At 49.9% G+C, this 19,674-nt stretch overlaps 1 protein-coding gene across 1 annotated transcript in view; it reads left to right on the plus strand.

Annotated features, from left to right (window-relative positions):
- The first annotated feature begins 10,588 nt into the window (after positions 1–10,588).
- plbd2 (phospholipase B domain containing 2) overlaps positions 10,589–19,674 on the plus strand; it is a 33,804-nt gene continuing 24,718 nt past the window's right edge. The window contains exons 1-3 of the mRNA XM_060843687.1: positions 10,589–10,824; positions 13,754–13,847; positions 18,813–18,968. Coding sequence (XP_060699670.1) covers positions 10,607–10,824; positions 13,754–13,847; positions 18,813–18,968 — 468 coding nt within the window. The 5' untranslated portion in view covers positions 10,589–10,606. The remainder of the gene's footprint in view (positions 10,825–13,753; positions 13,848–18,812; positions 18,969–19,674) is intronic.

Here is a 19,674-nt window from a genome sequence, read left to right on the forward strand (position 1 = left end):
ACATGCTTTAAAATATAAATACAAAATAGTGCAAACCAGCAAGTGGGTTCATGTTGATTTAATTACACTCAGACTGGATGGTCATGCAGTGTCAAGGCAATGGGGGACTCATGGTCAAGTGGTCAGTGTCCAGCTGGCCAGGATCTGATGGTTAGGTCCCAGGGTGCTGATCATCAGTGCTCAGAGTCTGGGAAGAAGAATGGTCAGACCTCAGTGTCCAGGATGTGATGATGATAATGACCAGTTTTTTGTGTCCAGGTGACCGATGCTCTGTGCTCAGTGTCCTCAGGGATGATGGTCAGTGCTCAGTTTCCAATATGGACTTTCAACTAAATCGAGCTGTGAGGGAGCATTCCAGCGAAGGAGTACAGAGGCTTACAAAGCAAAAGGATATGCCAACAATGCAGGCCAGCTACTTAGATGATACTCAAAATGTGACAGGGAAGAACAGTGTACAAACATTTAAAAAGGCAGCAAATAGGTCAAAGGCAGAAAATGGTAAAGAAAAGAAGCAAAATTAATATCTTTGCTTAAATACATGTGGTATTTGGTACACAATAATTGTATGAATAAAAGCATGGTCTTGTAGTCATTACAGAAACATGGTTACAAGGACATCAAAGCGAGGATCTAAACATGCAGGAGTATATGACATTTTAGGAGGACAGGCAGGAAGGAAATGGTTGTGGGGTAGTTTTATTAATACAAGATGGAATAAGTATGCTAGCAAAAATGATGTTGGATTGGAAAATGTAGAATCCATATGGGTGGACTTGAGTAATAACATGGGAAAGAAGTCTGTAAGTCCTCTAATAGTGCCCACACTCTAGGGCAGAGAATAAATTAGCAGATCATGAGGGCATACAAAAAGGCAGTGTATTTGTGGGCAGCATGGTGGCACAGTGGTTAGCACTGCTGCCTCACAGTGCCAGAGACCTGGGTTCAATTCCCTGGCGACTGACTGTGTGGAGTTTGCATGTTCTCCCCGTGTCTGCGTGGGTTTCCTCCCACAGTCCAAAGATGTGTGGGCCAGGTGAATTGGCCATGCTAAATTGCCTGTTTTGTTAGGTAAAGGGTAAATGGATGGTTGGGGTGGGTTGGAGTAGACTTGTTGGGCCTGTTTCCACACTGTAAGTAATCTAAATCTTTACCTTAGGTGACTTTAATATAATTGGGAAATCAAACTGGAGACATGAGGAAGAAATCTTAGAAAGTAATGGGACAGTTTCCTAAACTAATGTTCTATGGTCAGACTACACTTAGAACCGTGAACAGGTTTGGTCCCTTTGTTAAAGGAAAGTTATTAAATAAAGGGACCAAAACCTGTTCACACTGGTATTGGAGGCATTCCAGAGAATAGTCACGCGGCTGATCACAGGGGTGGAGGAAGTTTCATATCAGGAGAGTTCAGGAGGTTGTGCCTTTCCTCGTTGGATTTTAGAAAAATGAGAGATGACATTTATTGAATCACACAAAATTCTTAGGGTAGATGTTTCCTGTTGTTGAAAAATCTAGATCCAGAGGGCATCGTCTCAGAGTGAGGGATTGCTGATATAAGACAGAGTTGAGGAGGAATGTTTTTTTCTTTCAGAGGGCAGTGAGCTGTGGATTTCTTTACCCCAGAGAGCTGTGGAGGCTGGCTTGTTCAGTATATTCAAGGCCAAGATAGATATTTTTAATCATTAACTAAGTCAAGGGTTATGGGAAAAAGACAGGAAAGTGGAGTTGAAGATTTTCACATCAGCCATAATCTCATTGAATAGTCAGTGACCGGGAAGAGAAGGAAGGTCAGGATTCAGCCACACTTTGGGGACGGGCCAGTCAGTGTCTGGGAGGGTAGTGGGCAGTACAGTATGGTCAGTATAGGGGAAGAGGCCAATAGCTGGCCACACTGGTGAGGGAGAGAATCTGTTCAGCAATGGGGAGATGAGTGGGCGAAGGGGGTTTGGGGGAAGGGGGACTGGTCAGGAATGGGAAGTGGGGAGGATGTTGGAGGGTAGGGGAAGTCGAGCGGATGTTGGGGGGTTAGGGGAAATGGAGGAGAACGTTGGGGGTAGGGGAAGTGGAGGGGGATGTTGGGGATAGGGGAAGTGGAGGGGGGTGTTGGGGATAGGGGAAGTGGAGGGGAATGTTGGGGGTAGGGGAAGTGGAGAGGGATGTTGAAGGGTTAGGGGAAGTGGAGGGGGATGTTGGGGGGTAAGGGAAGTGGAGGGGGGTGTTGAGGGTTAGGGGAAATGGAGAGGGATGTTGAAGGGTTAGGGGAAGTGGAGGGGGATGTTGGGGGTAGGGGAAGTGGAGGAGGATATTGCGGAGTAGGGGAAGTGGAGGGGGATGTTGGGTGTGGGGGAAGTTGCGGGGTAGAGGAAGTGGAGGAGGATGTCGGGGATAGGGGAAATGGAAGGGGATGTTGAGGGATAGGTGAAGTGGAGAGGGATGTTGAAGGGTTAGGGGAAGTGGAGGGGGATATTGGAGATAGGGGAAGTGGAGGAGGACGTTGGGGGTAAGAGAAATGGAAGGGGATGTTAGGGGATAGGGGAAGTGGAGGGAGATGTTGTGGGGTAGGGAAAGTGGAGGAGGATATTGCGGGGTAGGGCAAGTGGAAGGGGATGTTGAGGGTTAGGTGAAGTGGAAGAGGATGTTGGAATAGTGGAATTGGAGAGGGATGTTAGGGGTAGGGGAAGTGGAGGGGGATATTGGGGGATTAGGGGAAGTGGGGAGGGATGTTGTGGGTTGTGGAAGTGGAGGGGGATGTTGGGGGGTTAGGGGAACTGGAGGGGGATGTTGGGGATTAGGGGAGTGGAGGGGAATGTTGGGAGTTAGGAGAAGTGGAAAGGGATGTTGAGGTTGAGGGGAAATGGAGGGTGATGTTGGGATGTTAGGGGAAGTTGGAGGTTTAGGGGAACTGGGGGGGTAAGTTGGGGGTTAGGGGACGTGAGGGGGATGTTGGGGGTTAGGGAAAGTGGAGGGGGTTGTTGTGGGGTATGGGAAGTCAAGGGAAATGTTGGGGGTTGGGGCAATGGGGATATGTTGGTGGGTTAGGGGAAGTGGAGGGATGTTGGGCATTGGGGAAAGTGCTGGAGGACGTTGTGAAGATTGGGGATGTGGAGGGGGAAGTTGGGGGTGTAAGGGAAGTGGAGGGGATGTTGGGGGGTAGGGGAAGTGGAGGTGGGTGTTGGGGGCGTATGGGAAATGGAAGAGGATGTTGGGGGTAGGCGAGGTGGATGGAGATGTTGGGGGTATGGGAAGTGGAGGGGGATGTTGGTGGGTAGGGGAAGGGGAGGGGGATGTTAGGCGATGGGGAAGTGGAGGAGGATGTTGGGGGGATAGAGGAAGTGGAAGGGGATGTTGGTGGTAGGGGAAGTGGAGGAGTATATTGGGCGGTAGGGGAAGTGGATGAGCATGTTGGTAGGATGGGGAAGTGGAGGAGGATGTTGGGAGTTCGGGCAAGGGAAGGGGGATGTTGGGGATAGGGCATGTGGAGGGGGATGTTGTGGGGTAGGGGAGGCGGAGGGCAATATTGTGGGGTAGGGGAAGTGGAGGGGGATGTTGGGGGTGGTGAGGTGGAGGAGAATGTTAGGGGGTAGGGGAGGTGGAGGGGGATGTTGGAGGTAGGAGAAGTGGAGGGGGATGTTGTGGGGTTAGAGGTAGTGGAGGAGGATGTTGGGGTAGGGGAAGTGGAGAAGGATGTTGGGGGTAGGGGAAGTGGAGGTGGATAATGAGGTGTTAGGCGAAGTGGAGAGGGATGTTGAGGGTTAGGGGAAATGGAGAGGGATATTGAAGGGTTAGGGGAAGTGGAGGGAGTTGTTGGGGGGTAGGGGTAGTGGAGGGGGATGTGGGGGTAGGGGAAGTGGAGGACGACGTTGGGTGTAGGGTAAGTGGAGCGGGATGTTAGCGGGTAGGGGAAGTGGAGGGGGATGTTGTGGGTTAGGGGAAATGGAGAGGGATGTTGGGGATAGGGGAAGTGGAGAGGACGTTGGGGGTAAGGGAAATGAAGGGGGATGTTAGGGGGTAGGGGAAGTGGAGGGAGATGTTGTGGGTTAGGGGAAGTGGATGAGGACGTTGGGGGTTAGGGGAAGGGGAGGGGGATGTTGGTGGTAGGGGAAGTGGAGGAGTATATTGGGCGGTAGGGGAAGTGGAGAGGATGTTGGGGGGATGGGGAAGTGGAGGAGGATGTTGGGAGTTAGGGCAAGGGAAGGGGGATGTTGGGGATAGGGCATGTGGAGGGGGATGTTATGGGGTAGGGCAGGCGGAGGGGGATATTGCGGGGTAGGGGAAGTGGAGGGGGATGTTGGGGGTGGGGAGGTGGAGGAGGATGTTAGGGGGTATGGGAGGTGGAGGAGGATGTTAGGGGGTATGGGAGGTGGAGGGGGATGTTAGGGGGTATGGGAGGTGGAGGGGGATGTTAGGGGGTATGGGAGGTGGAGGGGGATGTTGGAGGTAGGAGAAGTGGAGGGGGATGTTGTGGGGTTAGAGGTAGTGGAGGAGGGCGTTGGGGTAGGGGAAGTGGTGGGGGATGTTGGGGATAGGGTAAGTGGAGCGGGAAGTTAGGGGGTAGGAGAAGTGGAGGGGGATGTTGTGGGTTTAGAGGTAGTGGAGGAGGGCGTTGGGGTAGGGGAAGTGGTGGGGGATGTTGGGTGTAGGATAAGTGGAGCGGGATGTTAGGGGGTAGGGGAAGTGGAGGGGGATGTTGTGGGTTAGGGGAAGTGGAGAGGGAAGTTGAGGGTTAGGGGAAATGGAGAGGGATGTTGAAGGGTTAGGGTAAGTGGAGGGGGATGTTGGGGATAGGGGAAGTGGAGGAGGACGTTGGGGGTAAGGGAAATGAAGGGGGATGTTAGGGGGTAGGGGAAGTGGAGGGAGATGTTGTGGGGTAGGGAAAGTGGAGGAGGATATTGCAGGGTAGGGGAAGTGGAGGGGGATGTTGGGGGTAGGGCAAGTGGAGGGGGAAGTTATGAGTTAGGGGAAGTGGAGGGGGATGTTGGGCGTTAGGGGTAGTGGCGGAGGATGTTGGTGGGTAAGGGAAGTGGAGGTGGATGTTGGGGGTAGGGTAGTGGAGGACGATGTTGGGGGTAGTGGAAGGGGAGGGGGATGTTGGGGGGTAGAGGAAGTGGAGGGGAATGTTGGGGGGTACAGAAAGTGGAGGGGGATGTTGTGGATTAGGGGAAATGGGTGAAGATGTTGGGGGTTTTGGGGAAGTGGGGGAGGATGTTGGGGGATTAGGGGAACTGGAGGGGGATATTGGGGGGTAGGAGAAGTGGAAGGGGATTTTGGGGTAGGGGAAGTGGAGAGGGATGTTGGGGGGTAGGGGAAGTGGAGGGGGATGTTGGTGGGTAGGGGAAGTGGATGGGGATGTTGGGGCTTAGCGGAAGGGGAAGGGGATGTTGCGGGGTAGGGGTAGTGGAGGAGGATATTTTGAAAAGGGGAGGAGGACGTTGTGGGCAAGGGAAGTAGGCGGGTTGGTTGGGGGTTAGGGGAAGTGGAAGGGGTTGTTGTAGGGTAGGGGAAGTGGAGGGGGATGTTGGGGTGTAGGGGTATTGGAGGGGATGTTGGGGGAGTAAGGGAAATGGAGGGGATGTTGGGGGTTAGGGGAAGTGGAGGTGGGTGTTGGGGGGTAGGGGAAATGGAGGAGGATGTTGGGGATAGGGGAGGTGGATGGAGATGTTGGGGTGAGGGTGGAGGGGGATGTTGCTGGGTAGGGAAAATGGAGGGGGATGTTGGGGGTTAGGGGAAGGGGAGTGGGATGTTGGGCGATAGGGGAAGTGGAGAGGATGTTGGGGGGATAGGGGAAGTGGAGGGAGATGTTGATGGGATTGGGGAAGTGCAGGAGGATGTTGCGGCGTAGGGGAAGTGGAGGAGGATGTTGGGGGTTAGGGGAAGGGGAGGGGGATGTGGGGGTTAGGGGAAGGGGAGGGGGATGTTAGGCGATAGGGGAAGTGGAGGAGGATGTTGGGGGGATAGAGGAAGTGGAAGGGGATGTTGGTGGGTTAGGGGAAGTGGATGAGGATGTTGGGGGTTAGGGGAAGGGGAGGGGGATGTTGGTGGTAGGGGAAGTAGAGGAGTATATTGGGCGGTAGGGGAAGTGGAGAGGATGTTGGGGGGATGGGGAAGTGGAGGATGATGTTGGGAGTTAGGGCAAGGGAAGGGGGATGTTGGGGATAGGGCATTTGGAGGGGGATGTTGTGGGGTAGGGGAGGCGGAGGGGGATGTTGTGGGGTAGGGGAAGTGGAGGGGGATGTTGGGGGTGGGGAGGTGGAGGAGGATGTTAGGGGGTATGGGAGGTGGAGAGGGATGTTGGAGGTAGGAGAAGTGGAGGGGGATGTTGTGGGGTTAGAGGTAGTGGAGGAGGACGTTGGGGTAGGGGAAGTGGAGAAGGATGTGGGGGGGTAGGGGAAGTGGAGGTGGAGAATGAGGTGTTAGGCGAAGTGGAAGGGGATGTTAGGGTTAGGGGAAGTGGAGCGGGATGTTAGGGGGTAGAGAAAGTGGAGGGGGATGTTGTGGGGTAGGGAAAGTGGAGGAGGATATTGCAGGGTAGGGGAAGTGGAGGGGGATGTTATGGGTTAGGGGAAGTGGAGGGGGACGTTGGTGGATAGGGGAAGTGGAGGGGGATGTTGGGGAGTAGAGGAAGTGGAGGGGGATGTTGGGCATTAGGGGTAGTGGCGGAGGACGTTGGTGGGTAAGGGAAGTGGAGGTGGATGTTGGGGGTAGGGGAAGGGGAGGGGGATGTTGTGGGGTAGAGGAAGTGGAGGGGGATGTTGGTAGTGGAAGTGGAGGGGGATGTTGGGGGGTACGGAAAGTGGAAGGGGATGTTGTGGATTAGGGGAAATGGGGGAAGATGTTGGGGGTTTTGGGGAAGTGGGGGAGGATGTTGGGGGTTAGGGGAAGTGGAGGGGGATATTGGGGTGTAGGGGTATTGGAGGGGATGTTGGGGGAGTAAGGGAAATGGAGGGGATGTTGGGGGGTAGGGGAAGTGGAGGTGGGTGTTGGGGGGTAGGGGAAATGGAGGAGGATGTTGGGGATAGGGGAGGTGGATGGAGATGTTGGGGTGGGGAAGTGGAGGGGGATGTTGGTGGGTAGGGAAAGTGGAGGGGGATGTTGGGGGTTAGGGGGAAGGGGAGTGGGATGTTGGGCGATAGGGGAAGTGGAGAGGACGTTGGGGGGATAGGGGAAGTGGAGGGGGATGTTGGTGGGTTTGGGGAAGTGCAGGAGGATGTTGGGGCGTAGGGGAAGGGGAGGGGGATGTTGGGGGTTGGGGGAGGGGAAGGGGGCTGTTGGGCGAGAGGGGAAGTGGAGAGGATGTTGGGGGGATAGGGGAAGTGGAGGGGTATGTTGGTGGGTTAGGGGAAGTGGAGGAGGATGTTGGGAGATAGGGGAGGTGGAGGAGAATGTTGGGGGTTAGGGAAAGGGGAGAGGATGTTGGGGGGATAAGGGAAGTGGAGGGGGATGTTGGTAGGTTTGGGTAAGTGCAGAAGGATATTGGGTGGTAGGGGAAGTGGAGAGGATGTTGGGGGGATAGGGGAAGTGGAGGGGGATGTTGGTGGTAGGGGAAGTGGAGGAGTATATAGGGAGTTAGGGGAAGGGAAGGGGGATGTTGGGGGTAGCCGAAGTAGAGGAGGATGTTGGGCGGTAGGCCAAAGAGGATGTTGGGGTATAGGGGAAGTAGAGGGCCTGGTTGGGGGTTAGGGAAAGTGGAGGGTGATGTTGAGGGGTCGGGGATGTGGAGGAGGATGTTGGGGGGTAGGGGAAGTGGAGAGGGATGTTGAGGGTAGGGGACGTGGAAGGGGATGTTGGGGGGGTAGGGAGGTGGAGCAGAGCGTTGGGGGGTTGGGGAAGTGGACGGGGATGTTGGGGGGGGCTTGGGAAAGTGGGGGAGGATGTTGGAGGGTTAGGGGAACTGGAGGGGAATGTTGGGGTGTAGGGGTAGTGGAGAGGGATGTTGGGGGTAGGGGCAGTGGAGGGGGATGTTGGGGGGTTAGGGGAAGTGGAGGGGAATGTTGGAGGGTAGGGGAAGTGGAGGGGGATGTTGGGGATTAGGGGAAATGGGGGAAGATGTTGGGGGTTTGGGGGAGGATGTTGGGGGGTTAGGGGAACTGGAGGGGGATGTTGGGGGGTAAGGGAAGTGGAAGGGGATTCTGGGGTAGGGAAAGTGGAGAAGGATGTTGGGGGGTAGGGGAAGTAAAAGTGGATGTTGGGGGTAGGGGAAGTGGAGGGGGATGTTGGGGGGTAGGGGAAGTGGAGGGGGATGTTGGTGGGTAGGGGAAGTGGAGGGGGATGTTGGTGGGTCAGGGACATGGAGGAGGATGTTGGGGGTTAGGGGAAGGGGCGGGGGATGTTGGGGGGTAGGGGTAGTGGAGGAGGATATAGGGAAAAGGGGAGGAGGATGTTAGGGGCAAGGGAAGTAGATGGGTTGGTTGGGGGTTAGGAGAAGTGGAAGGGGATGTTGTAGGGTAGGAGAAGTGGAGGGGGAATGTTGGTGTGTAGGGGCAGTGGAGGGGGATGTTGGGAGGGTAAGGGAAGTGGAGGTGGGTGTTGGGAGGTAGGGAAAATGGAGGCGGATGTTGGGTGTAGGGGAAGAGGAGGATGTTGGGCGGTAGGGGAAGTGGAGAGGATGTTGGGGGGATAGGGGAAGTGGAGAGGGATGTTGGTGGGTTAGGGGAAGTGGAGGAGGATGTTGGGGGATAGGGGAAGGGGAGGAGGATGTTGGGCGGTAGGGGAAGTGGAGAGGATGTTGGTGCTAGGGGAAGTGGAGGAGTATATTGGGAAGGGGGATGTTGGGGGGTAGCCGTAGGGCGAGGAGGATGTTGGGGTGTAGGGGAAGTGGAGGATGATGTTGAGGGGTCAGGGATGTGGAGGGGGATGTTGGGGGTTAGGGGAAGTGGAGGAGGATGTTGAGGGTAGGGGACGTAGAGGGGGATGTTGGAGGGTAGGGAGGTGGAGCAGATCGTTGGGGATGGGGAAGTGGACGGGCATGTTGGGGGGGTATGGGAAGTGGAGGGGGATGTTGTGGATTAGGGGAAATGGGGGAAGATGTTGGGGGTTTGGGAAAGTGGGGGAGGATGTTGGGGGATTAGGAGAACTGGAGGGGGAAGTTGGGGAGTGGGGCAGTGGAGGGGGATGATTGGGGTTAGGGGAAGTGGAGGGGGATGTTGGGGGGTTAGGGGAAGTGGAGGGGGATGTTGGAGGATAGGGGAAGTGTACGGGGATGTTGGGGTTTAGGGGAAGTGGAGGAGGATGTTGGTGGGTAGGGGAAGTGGAGGGGGATGTTGGGGAGTAGAGGAAATGGAGGGGAATGTTGGGCGTTAGGGGAAGTGGAGGAGGACGTTGGTGGGGTAAGGGAAGTGGAGGTGGATGTTGGGGGTAGGGGAAGTGGAAGACAATGTTGGGGGGTAGTGGAGGGGAGAGGGATGTTGGGGGTAAGGGGAAGTGGAGGGGGATGTTGGGGGGTTAGGGGAAGTGGGGTCGGATGTTGGGGGTTGGGGAAGTGGGGGTGGATGTTGGGGGGTTAGGGAAAGTGGAGGGGGATATTGGGGGGTAAGGGAAGTGGCGGAGGATATTGGCTGTAAGGGGAGTGGAGGGGATATGTTATGGGAGGGGAGAGTGGGGGAGGATGTTGTGGGATGTGGGGGAGGAAGTTTGGGGCTGGGGGAGTGGGGGCTGTTGAAGGTAGGGGAAGTGGTGGAGTGTGGTTGCGGGGTAGGGAGAGTTGGGGCAGAGTGGGGGCAGATGTTGCGGGGTATTGTGAGTGCGGGAGGATGTTGGGGAGTGGGAAAGGATGTTGAGGAGTCGGGGGACTGTGAGAGGCTGTTGGGGGTAAGGGGAAGTTGGGGGGTTGGGGGAAGGGGAGGATGTTGGGGAGTGGGGGATGGTGTTGGAGTGTGGAGAGAGGATGTTGGGGAATGGGGGGAATGGTGGAGACTGTTGAGAAATAGGGGGAGTGAGGGAGGATGTTGCGGGGAGTGGGGGAAGATGTTGGGCTTGGAGGAGTGGGGGAGGGTATTGGGGGTTGGGGGAGTGTGGAAGGATATTGGGGAGTGGGGTGAAGATGTTGGGCAATAGTGGAGGATGTTGGGGGGGGTTAGGGGAAGTGGGGGAGGATGTTGGGGTTTAGGGTGAGTTGGGGAGGATGTTGGGGGGGGGTTAGGGGGAGTGGGTCGAGGATGTTGGGCATTGGGGCAGGTTGTTGGGGGTAGGGGGAGTGGGTGAGGATGTTCAGGGGTCCGGGGATGGTGTTGGAGGGTGGGGAATAGTGTTGGGGAGTGGGGGGATGGTGTTGGGGAGTGGGGGGATGGTGTTGGGGAGTAGGGGGATGGTGTTGGGGAGTGGGGGGATGGTGTTGGGGAGTGGGGGGATGGTGTTGGGGAGTGGGGGGATGGTGTTGGGGAGTAGGGGGATGGTGTTGGGGAGTAGGGGGATGATGTTAGGGAGTGGGGAGGTAGTGTTCAGGAGTGGGGGGTGATGTTGGGGGGAGTGGGAGGTGGGGAATCAGGGGAGCGGGGCGCTCCAGGAATTGGCCACGGATGTGACTGTGGGGGGGAGGACACTGACCCAGAAGGTGACCCCTGACCCCAGACTGACCCTGCCGTGAGCGGGTCATGTGATCGCGGGCGGGGACATGGCGGCGGCTCGGGGCCTGAGTGAGGAGGTTCCGCTCCGACCCCGGAGCCTCGGCCTCCCCGTCCTCCTCCTCCTGCTGGGCCTGGGCCGCGCGGCCTCCTCGGAGCTGCACCGCTCGGTTTTACTGGAGAATAACGGGCGACTCCGGCTGGTCCCGGGGCTGCGGCCCGACGGCATCGCGTGGGCAAACTTCACCGACAGGATCAAGAGCAGCGGGTGAGGGTGAGGGTGAGGGTGAGGGTGAGGGGCAGGAGGTAGGAGGGGTGGGTGAGGGGAAGGTGGGTGAGGGGGAGAGTTGGGGTGAGGGGGTAATGGGAAGGTGGGTGAGGGGGAAGGGGAACCATCCAGGAGTGACACAGGGGTCGGGGAGTTTGGGTCTCGCAGAGGGAGACCGCGGGGGTGTGGGGCTGAATGGGGGTCAGACACAAGCGGCTGGCTGAAGGATGTGGGGTCCCGGGGGGGGAGAGGGGAAAGGGGAAGGTGAGGATGGGAGGTGCTGCAAACCAGGGTCAGGTAGATACAGCTGGGGATCACTGTGGGTCACAAAAATCAAACAGCACTAGCTTTTCCGGCTCTGGAAGCTTGCAATTTTAATTAAACCTGTTGGACTATAATCTGGTGTCATTTGATTTGTGGTGTTGTCCACCCCAGTCCAACTCTGGCACCTCCACATCATGAGAATAACTGGGGAGTTATTTGGACCTGCTGGGGTTGATAACTCTCAATGTTTGAAAAGGAACTGGAGATCGGGTGTGTGCCAGAGATATATGTGGAGTTAATGGGAGGCAAGGTGGCGCAGTAGCTAGCAATGCTGCCTCTCAGCACCAGACACTTGGGTTTGCTTCTAGTCTGAGGCAGTTGTCTGTGTGGAGTTTGCACATTCTCCCTGTGTCAGCATGGGTTTCCTCCAGGTACTCTGGTTTCCTCCCATAGTTCAAAGATGTGCAGTTGAGATGGATTGGCTGTGCTGACTTGTCCAGGAATGTGTCGGCTAGATGGATTAGCTATGGGAAATGCAGGATTATAGGGTTAATATAGTGGGGGGAGTTCTAGTGGGATGTTCTTTGGACAGTCGGTGTGGACTTGACGGACTGAATGGTCTGCTTCCTCACTGTAAGGATTCTATGGTAATTGGAATTGAGCATGGTGTAATCAAAACTCAGGGTTAGGAGCTGGGGAACTGCAGCCTAGTGTGGGGCGTGGACAGATAACGGAGGTAATTAAGACCCCAACTGGGAAGGATTTAACCAGGACTTGGGATGATTAGTAGGGAGAGGAGAGGCAGAGTAATCAGAGAGAGATGTATGAAGGAGTTGGGATGGGAGATGATAATGTGTATAGCATTCAAAGTATAAGAGACGTGAAGCAAGTGACATGCAAAGGGGAGTTGCCCCATGACCTGATGTTTGGACAGGGTATTGGTATCGTATAGCCTGCCCTGATGATGCAGTGATTCATTCTATTGACTCTAACTGTGTGTTTTTAGATGGAAAACTTAATGTTGCAATATAAAAGTAGATAATATGGCCTAACATGTGCTACCATTCCTTTGAGGGATATATGAAACAAAACTTTTGTCTGACAGTTTGGGTAACAGTTAAAAGCTATGGTAGAAAGTGGGAATTTTGTTTTATTCATTCATAGGATGTGGGTATCACTGGCTGGGTTGGCACTTATTGTCCATTCCCAGTAGCCCTTGAGAAGGTCAGCTGCCTTGTTGAACTGCTACAGTCCATATGTTGTTGATAGACGCACAATACTGTCAGGAAGAGACTTCCAGAATTGGAATGTTGCTTCTTCTTCTTGGTTCCCTAATTACAGCTGATCTGGTCTGGCTGCTTCATACTTTAGGACTTAAGCAGCCCAGCCAGTTGTGGTGCTGCCAAGCCATTCTTGGTAATCAACACTGAAGTGCCCCTCCCAGAGTATACTTTATGGCCTTGCCACTCTCAGGGTACTGATTCATTAGTTGAGGTGGTCATCGGCAGGAGGTTTTCAGTGTTTGATCTGAGACCATGTGGCCTCATGGAGTACGGAGTCAATGTTGAGGATAACTAGGGAAATTCCCTCCTAACTGTATGCCACTCGAAGTATGTAAGTTAGCTCGCTGAGCTTAAAGGTTTTCAGATGTTTCGTCACCATGCTAGATAACATCAGTGAGAGTCTCTGGTGAAGCACTGGTGGTATGTCCCACCTCTCTACTTACAGGTCTTGGTTTCATAAGGTGGGTAATTTCAATTCCGAGTTTTCATTTCAAGGGAAGGTAGATTTAGAGCCTCTGTGTCTATTGATGGAATTCTGGTTGGAACACCATGCCTCCACCACCTAGTTTCTATACATGCAGACAAAGAAGGACACCACTTCGACTGGGACCACACACACATCCTAGGACAAGTGAAACCAAGACACGCACAAGAATTTTTAGTGGCATGATGTTACCTAGTATGGTGATGAAATGTCTGAAAACAAACCTTCAAACTCAGTGAGCTAACTTACATACTTATCATCAACCTGAGCTATGAATCTTCTAAGAAATCACTGTATACCCCTGTGCTGAGCTGGTTCTGTCTGTAACATTTGCTAGGCAGAATTCTGGCAGTATGACTGTCAAGCTGTTTGACTAGTCTGTGAGATACCTCTTCTAATTTTGGGACAATATTGATGAAGAGGACTTTGCAGAGTTGACAGGGCTAACTGTGCTGTTGTTGTGCCTGGTACCTTAGTCGATGCCAGGCAATCCGTCCAGTTTCATTCCTTTCTTGCAATAAAGCCAAGTGGCTTCATTGGCCTTTTCAGAGCATTGCTAAAGTTATATGTAGGCCAGGTAAGGATGGCAGTTTTCCTTCCTTTAAAGGGCATTAGTGAGCCAGATGGATTTTTCCACTATTTCACAGTCTTCATTAGACATTTAATTCCAGATTTTATTCAATTCAAGTTCTGCCTTGGAAAAATTGAGAGCAAGATAACCAAATAATTCACGTATGTCTGTCCTTAATTAGTTCAGTGTAAATAGCAACTTAAAAGAAATCATTGAATTTTTTTCTAAAGGATTGTGGTGGCTATGATTTTGCATAGTGTTTCGATGAATATCAGTTCTATTTCTTTTTGGTGGTTATAAATCCTAATTATTTGCCAACCTTTGTAGCTGGTCCTACCTTGAACTTACCACAAATGGATCATACAGTGACAATTTACAGGCGTATGCTGCTGGTGTGGTGGAGGCTGCTGTCACACAACAGGTAAATTTAACTTCTTATTCTGACTCTGATCATCTCTGGAGATTTTCTGGAGATGCTCTCTGGAGGTAAGGAAGGAATGTAAGAAAAAAAAATCTTACATAGATTTTATTTCTGGTTAACAAAGCTAAATTTTAATGATCAAGGAGACTGATTGTTTGGCTTGTGAATGTGAAACAGCAGAAGTGATTTTTGTTTAAGGTGTTCATGGCTCACAGCAAAAATAGATCCCCATGAGAAAGAAGGATTTTTGGAAGGGGAAAGGCTGATCCCAGTTAACCAGAGGAGTTAAGGATAGCGTCAAACTGAAAGAAAAAAACATGATGTGGCAAGATTGCTGGTAAGATAGAGGATTGAGAAAGCCAACAAGAGATGACCAAAAATAATAAAGGAAGATAAACTTGGAAGGTAAACTTGCAAATAATATCAAAACAGTCAGGAAAAGCTTATTTAAATATATAAAAAGGAAGAGAGATGGCCAAGTGTACATAAGCCCCTTAGAGAATGAAGCTGAGAACATAGTGCTGAGGAACCAGGAAATGGCAGAGGAGTTGAATAAATGCTTTGCATCATTCTCCATAATAGCAGACACTAATGGCATTCCAAAAATACTAAATACTCAAGTGGCGAAAGGAGGAGAGTAAATGAACACAATAATGTCACTTGAAAAATTGTACCAGGGAAACTAATGACCAATAAGTTCTCTGGATCTGATGGGATACAACCTTGAGTATAAAAAGAAGTCACTACAGCATTTTTGGAACTCCTCGCCACAGTGAGCTGTAGGGTAAAAGTCTTTATGTATATTTAAAGCTGAGATAGGTCTGGAGAGGAATTAAGGGTTATGGGGAACGGGCAGGAAAATGGGTATGAGAAGTATTTTTTATTAGATTAGATTACTTAGTGTGGAAACAGGCCCTTCAGCCCAACAAGTCAACACCGACCCGCTGAAGCGCACCCACCCAGGCCCTTCCCCCTACATGTACCCCTGCACCTAACACTACAGGCAATTTTTGGACAGTGGGAGGAAACCGGAGCACCCGGAAGAAACCCACGCAGACACGGGGAGAATGTGCAAACTCCACACAGTCAGTCGCCTGAGGTGGGAATTGAACTCGGGTCTCTGGCGCTATGAGGCAGCAGTGCTAACCACTGTGCCACCATGCCGCCCACTAGGATCAGTCATGATCCTATTGATTGGAGGCTTGAGGGGTCAAATGGCCTACTCCTATTCCTGCCTACCTCTGGCCTTATGTAAAAGCAAAGCAATTAGAAGTCCATAATATGTTGAAACTGAGTCAGTATGGCTTCACAAAAAAGTGGGAGACTTCAGGATCAGAGGGTGTAATCTCAAAAAAAGTATTGTGTATTCAAGACAACGAAGAGGAGGAATTTCTTATCTGTGGATAGTGAATCCATGAACTTCTTTATCATAGAGAGCTGTTGAGGCTGGATCATTTAGTATATTCAGAGCTGATACAGGTTTTTAATTTAAGGGTTATGGGGAAAAGATAGGAAAGTGGATTTGAGGGTGATCAGTTCAGCCATGATCTCATTGAATGGCAGAGCAGGCTTGATGGGCTGAATGGCCTAATTCTGCTCTTGTGTTGCTGACTCTGTGGTCTTATTTTCTGCCATTGAGAATGCTGAAGAAGGCTTTTAATTTCATTTTACAGCTTTTTTTAATCCAAGAAATACTTTGAAATTGAGAAGTTTTATAATATAATTTTATAATATTTTCTGATTTTGAAAGTTGAATGGATGTTTAATGTGTCAAAAGCCTTGTTTATCCCATATGGAAGAAAATCAAAACAATTCGTGGAAAACCTAGTAAGTAGCTGTATTTAAATCATGTCCTTTTTCCTTCCAATCTTCCTTCCTCCACATCTTATCTCCTCTTAATGACTTTATTGAGGTAAGATTCCACAAGCAGCCACAACCTTTGTACTTAATCCAAGTGGCCATTCTTTGTGCAAATTGATTTTTAGATTTATTATTGCATCAGAACAAAGTCTGACTCTATTTACCACCAATGAATGTTCTGTCAGAAAAATTGACAACAATCAGTTATGTTAGTTTACCTTCCTTAAGTCACAGGTATTAAAGTCCATCTGACAAGCTGAGATCAGCAAGCTCAGTATGGATCAGGAAGCATATTTGAAAACCTGCAGTCTTCAAGGCAGCATTGATTGGTGTCTTGACATTATCAGGGATATGAAATTTGATTGATAAATCAAGGTTTTGAATTAATAAATTATAAACTACTAAATAATAGCTTGAGTTTCCAGTTGAAGATATTAAAGCAAGCAATTGCTGAAAATTGGATTTTAATTTTAGTATCATTTTCAGTAATGAAACATGCACAATTCATCAGGCACACAAACTTGCATGGAGCTTTTGTACATTAAAAGAAATGCTTGCATCTGCAGCAATTGCTCCCATGGATTCACCATCCTCTGGCTGAGGAAGTTCCTCCTCATCTCTCTTCAAGGCCTCTCCTATTAGTGGAAGCATCTTCTTGCCTTGGCACCCTTTGCAACTTGCAGTCCATGTTCAAATGGAACAAGATCTGGGCAGGCTTAGATTGACAAGTGATAACAAACATTTAGAACATAGAACAGTACAGCAGAGAACAGGCCCTTCAGCCCACGATGTTGTGCCGACCACTGATCCTCATATATGCACCCTCAAATTTCTGTGACCATATGCATGTCCAGGAGTCTCTTAAATGGCCCCAATGACCCTGCCTCCACAACTGCTGCTGGCAATGCATTCCATGCTCTCTCAACTCTCTGTGTAAAGAACCCGCCTCTGACATCTCCTCTATACTTTCCTCCAACCAGCTTAAAACTATGACCCCTCGTGTTGGTCATTTCTGCCCTGGGAAATAGTCTCTGGCCATCGACTCTATCTGTGCCTCTCTTTATCTTGTATACCTCAATTAGGTCCCCTCTTCTCCTCCTTTTCTCCAATGAAAAAAGTCCTAGCTCAGTCAACCTCTCCTAATAAGATAAGCCCTCTAGTCCAGGCAGCATCCTGGTAAACCTCCTCTGAATCCTCTCCAAAGCATCCACATCTTTCCTATAATAGGGCGACCAGAACTGGACGCAGTATTCCAAGTGTGGTCTAACCAAAATTTTATAGAGCTGCAACAAGATCTCGCGACTCTTAAACTCAATTCCCCATGTTAATGAAAGCCAAAACACCATATGATTTCTTAACAACCCTGTCCATTTGGGTGACCATTTTAAGGGATCTATGTATCTGCACCCCAAGATCCCTCTGTTCCTCGACACTGCCAAGAATCCAATCCTTAATCCTGTACTCAGCTTTCAAATTCGACCTTCCAAAATGCATCACCTTGCATTTATCCAGGTTGAACTCCATCTGCCACCTCTCAGCCCATCTCTGCATCCTGTCAATGTCCCGCTGCAGCCTACAACAGCCCTCTATCCTGCCAATGACACCTCCAACCTTTGTGTCATCTGCAAACTTGCTGACCCATCCTTTAATCCCCTCATCCAAGTCATTAATAAAAATTACAAACAATAGAGGCCCAAGGACAGAGCCGTGTGGGACACCACTCACCACAGACTTCAAGGCAGAATATTTTCCTTCTACTACCACTCGCTGTTTTCTGTTGGCCAGCCAATTCTGTATCCAGACAGCTATGTTCCCCTGAATCCCATTCCTCCTGACCTTCTGAATGAGCCTACCATGGGGAACCTTATCAAATTTGTGCCACACAAATGCCAGACAATGATCATCTCCAATAACAGAGAATCTAACCTCCGCCTCTTGACCTTCAATAGTGTTCCATCACTGAATCTCCCGCTATCAACATCCTTGGGATTACCATTGACCAGAAACTCAACAAGATTTGCCACATACAAGAGCAGGTCAGAGGGCAGTTTAAAAAATGATTCAGAGAAAGTATATTGGTGTTGAATTATGAACCCCTTTGACAGTACCTTCCCAAATCCATGGCCTCTACCAGTAAAAGAGCAAGGACAGTGGATATAAAGGTACACCATCATCTGAAATTTCCCTTCCAAGTTCCATACCCTCATGATTTGGAAATTTATGACTGTTTGTTTCTTCACTGATGTTGGATCAAAATCCTGAATCCACATCTTCTGCAGCAGTTCATGTAGGGGACTCACCATCATCTTCTCAAGGATAACTGGGTGAGGGCAATAAATATTGGCCTAGCTAGCAATGTTCATATCCAATTAGTTAATTATATTAAAAAATGTAAGTGCCATTCCCATAACAAAATATTTTAAGTCTCTCTTATTTCCTTAGACTTACATTTGCTCTTTTACGCTTTTTTGCTTCTGGGATGTCTGTCCCAACAAAACGTTTATGTCCTGTCTAAACAAAAAAGTAAATATAATGCCGTGATAATTTACAAAAGATATTAGATATAATTAAGTAATTGACGATCCAGATCTGTGAGGTACACCGTACTCTTCTCCTGGTCATAATGGGAGGTAGGCAAAAGTGAGGACTCAGATGCTGGAACCCAGAGTTTAGATCAGAGTGGTGCTGGAAAAGCACAGCAGGTCAGGCAGCATCTGAGGAGCCGGAAAATTGACATTTCGGGCATAAGCCCTTTATCAGGAATGGGAGGTATCCTGGTTTACAAAAAAAAGTATTAAATAAAACATGTACAAATTTAGAAATTTTTACACTTACATAATGCTTTTAACATTGTAAAATGTCAGTGAAGTTTTTCCACTTTGTCACTGGCACGTGCGTTTAAGTATGTTTTTGATTAAAAATTTTTTTTAGGAGGATTGTACTTCGTGTCAACAGTATGAAATGTACTGATTTTTTGACATGTTTCCTAGAACTAATGGCAATATCAATGGTTATAGCAGTATATTTTATCTTTCTCTACTGGAATATTCTGACTGAAGAGATTTTTGTTCTGCATTTTGATTGTTGGTTTTAATTTTTTTCAAGTATATTAATAAGCATTGGGTGAACACACTGTCTCACTATTGTGGACCCAAGTATCTGACTGCCTACTGTGAGAAGCTTAAAAATTACATCGAGTCCAATCTGGCTTGGATTGAAGATCAAATCGACAAAGATGGGGATAAAGCGTACTGGCATCAGGTAAGCTGCAGCACAGCTGCATTTAAAAGTCTCAAAATCAAAGCAATTGGTCAATATGTAATGTTTTTAGATCTGTAATAAACTAATGTAAACCTATACAATTGCACAGGAATCTATTGTTTTTGATTTGCTAATTGCTGTTTCGTGCTGACTGTGTATTCAGTGTGGCAGGAACTGAGAGACCCAATAATTGGGTGCTGACTCATAGCATAGCTACAATCATACTATACAATTTATTTCTTCAAACTTTTCTGACATTTATAAATAGTAAAAAATAATAAAAGGTAATTGCTGGGTCAGTTGTATGTTTAATCGTCCATAGATGCTAAGGGATATGGACACTTGGCCATTTGGAGCTAGGTCAGAGATCTGCCATGATCTAATTGAATGGTAGAATAGGCTAAATGGCCTACTCAGAAGACTATAAGAAATAGGACTGAGGGTAAACCATCAGCCCCTTTAGCCTTTCATCATTCAGCAGGATCATGGCTGATCTGACACTCTAAACGTCCACTTTCCTGCCTTTATCCCATAATGCTTGATTCCCCTACTGGTCAAGAATGGATGTATCTCAGCCTTAAATATATACATGGACTCTGCCCCCACAGCTCTCTGCAGAAAGAAGTTCCAATGTTTCTAATAGAAATGTCATTAATGGCAAATTATGATCTATTACATAGTGACAGAGTTATAGAGAGTCATACAG

Source organism: Hemiscyllium ocellatum, chromosome 24 (assembly GCF_020745735.1).
Source record: "Hemiscyllium ocellatum isolate sHemOce1 chromosome 24, sHemOce1.pat.X.cur, whole genome shotgun sequence".
NCBI lineage: Eukaryota > Metazoa > Chordata > Chondrichthyes > Orectolobiformes > Hemiscylliidae > Hemiscyllium > Hemiscyllium ocellatum.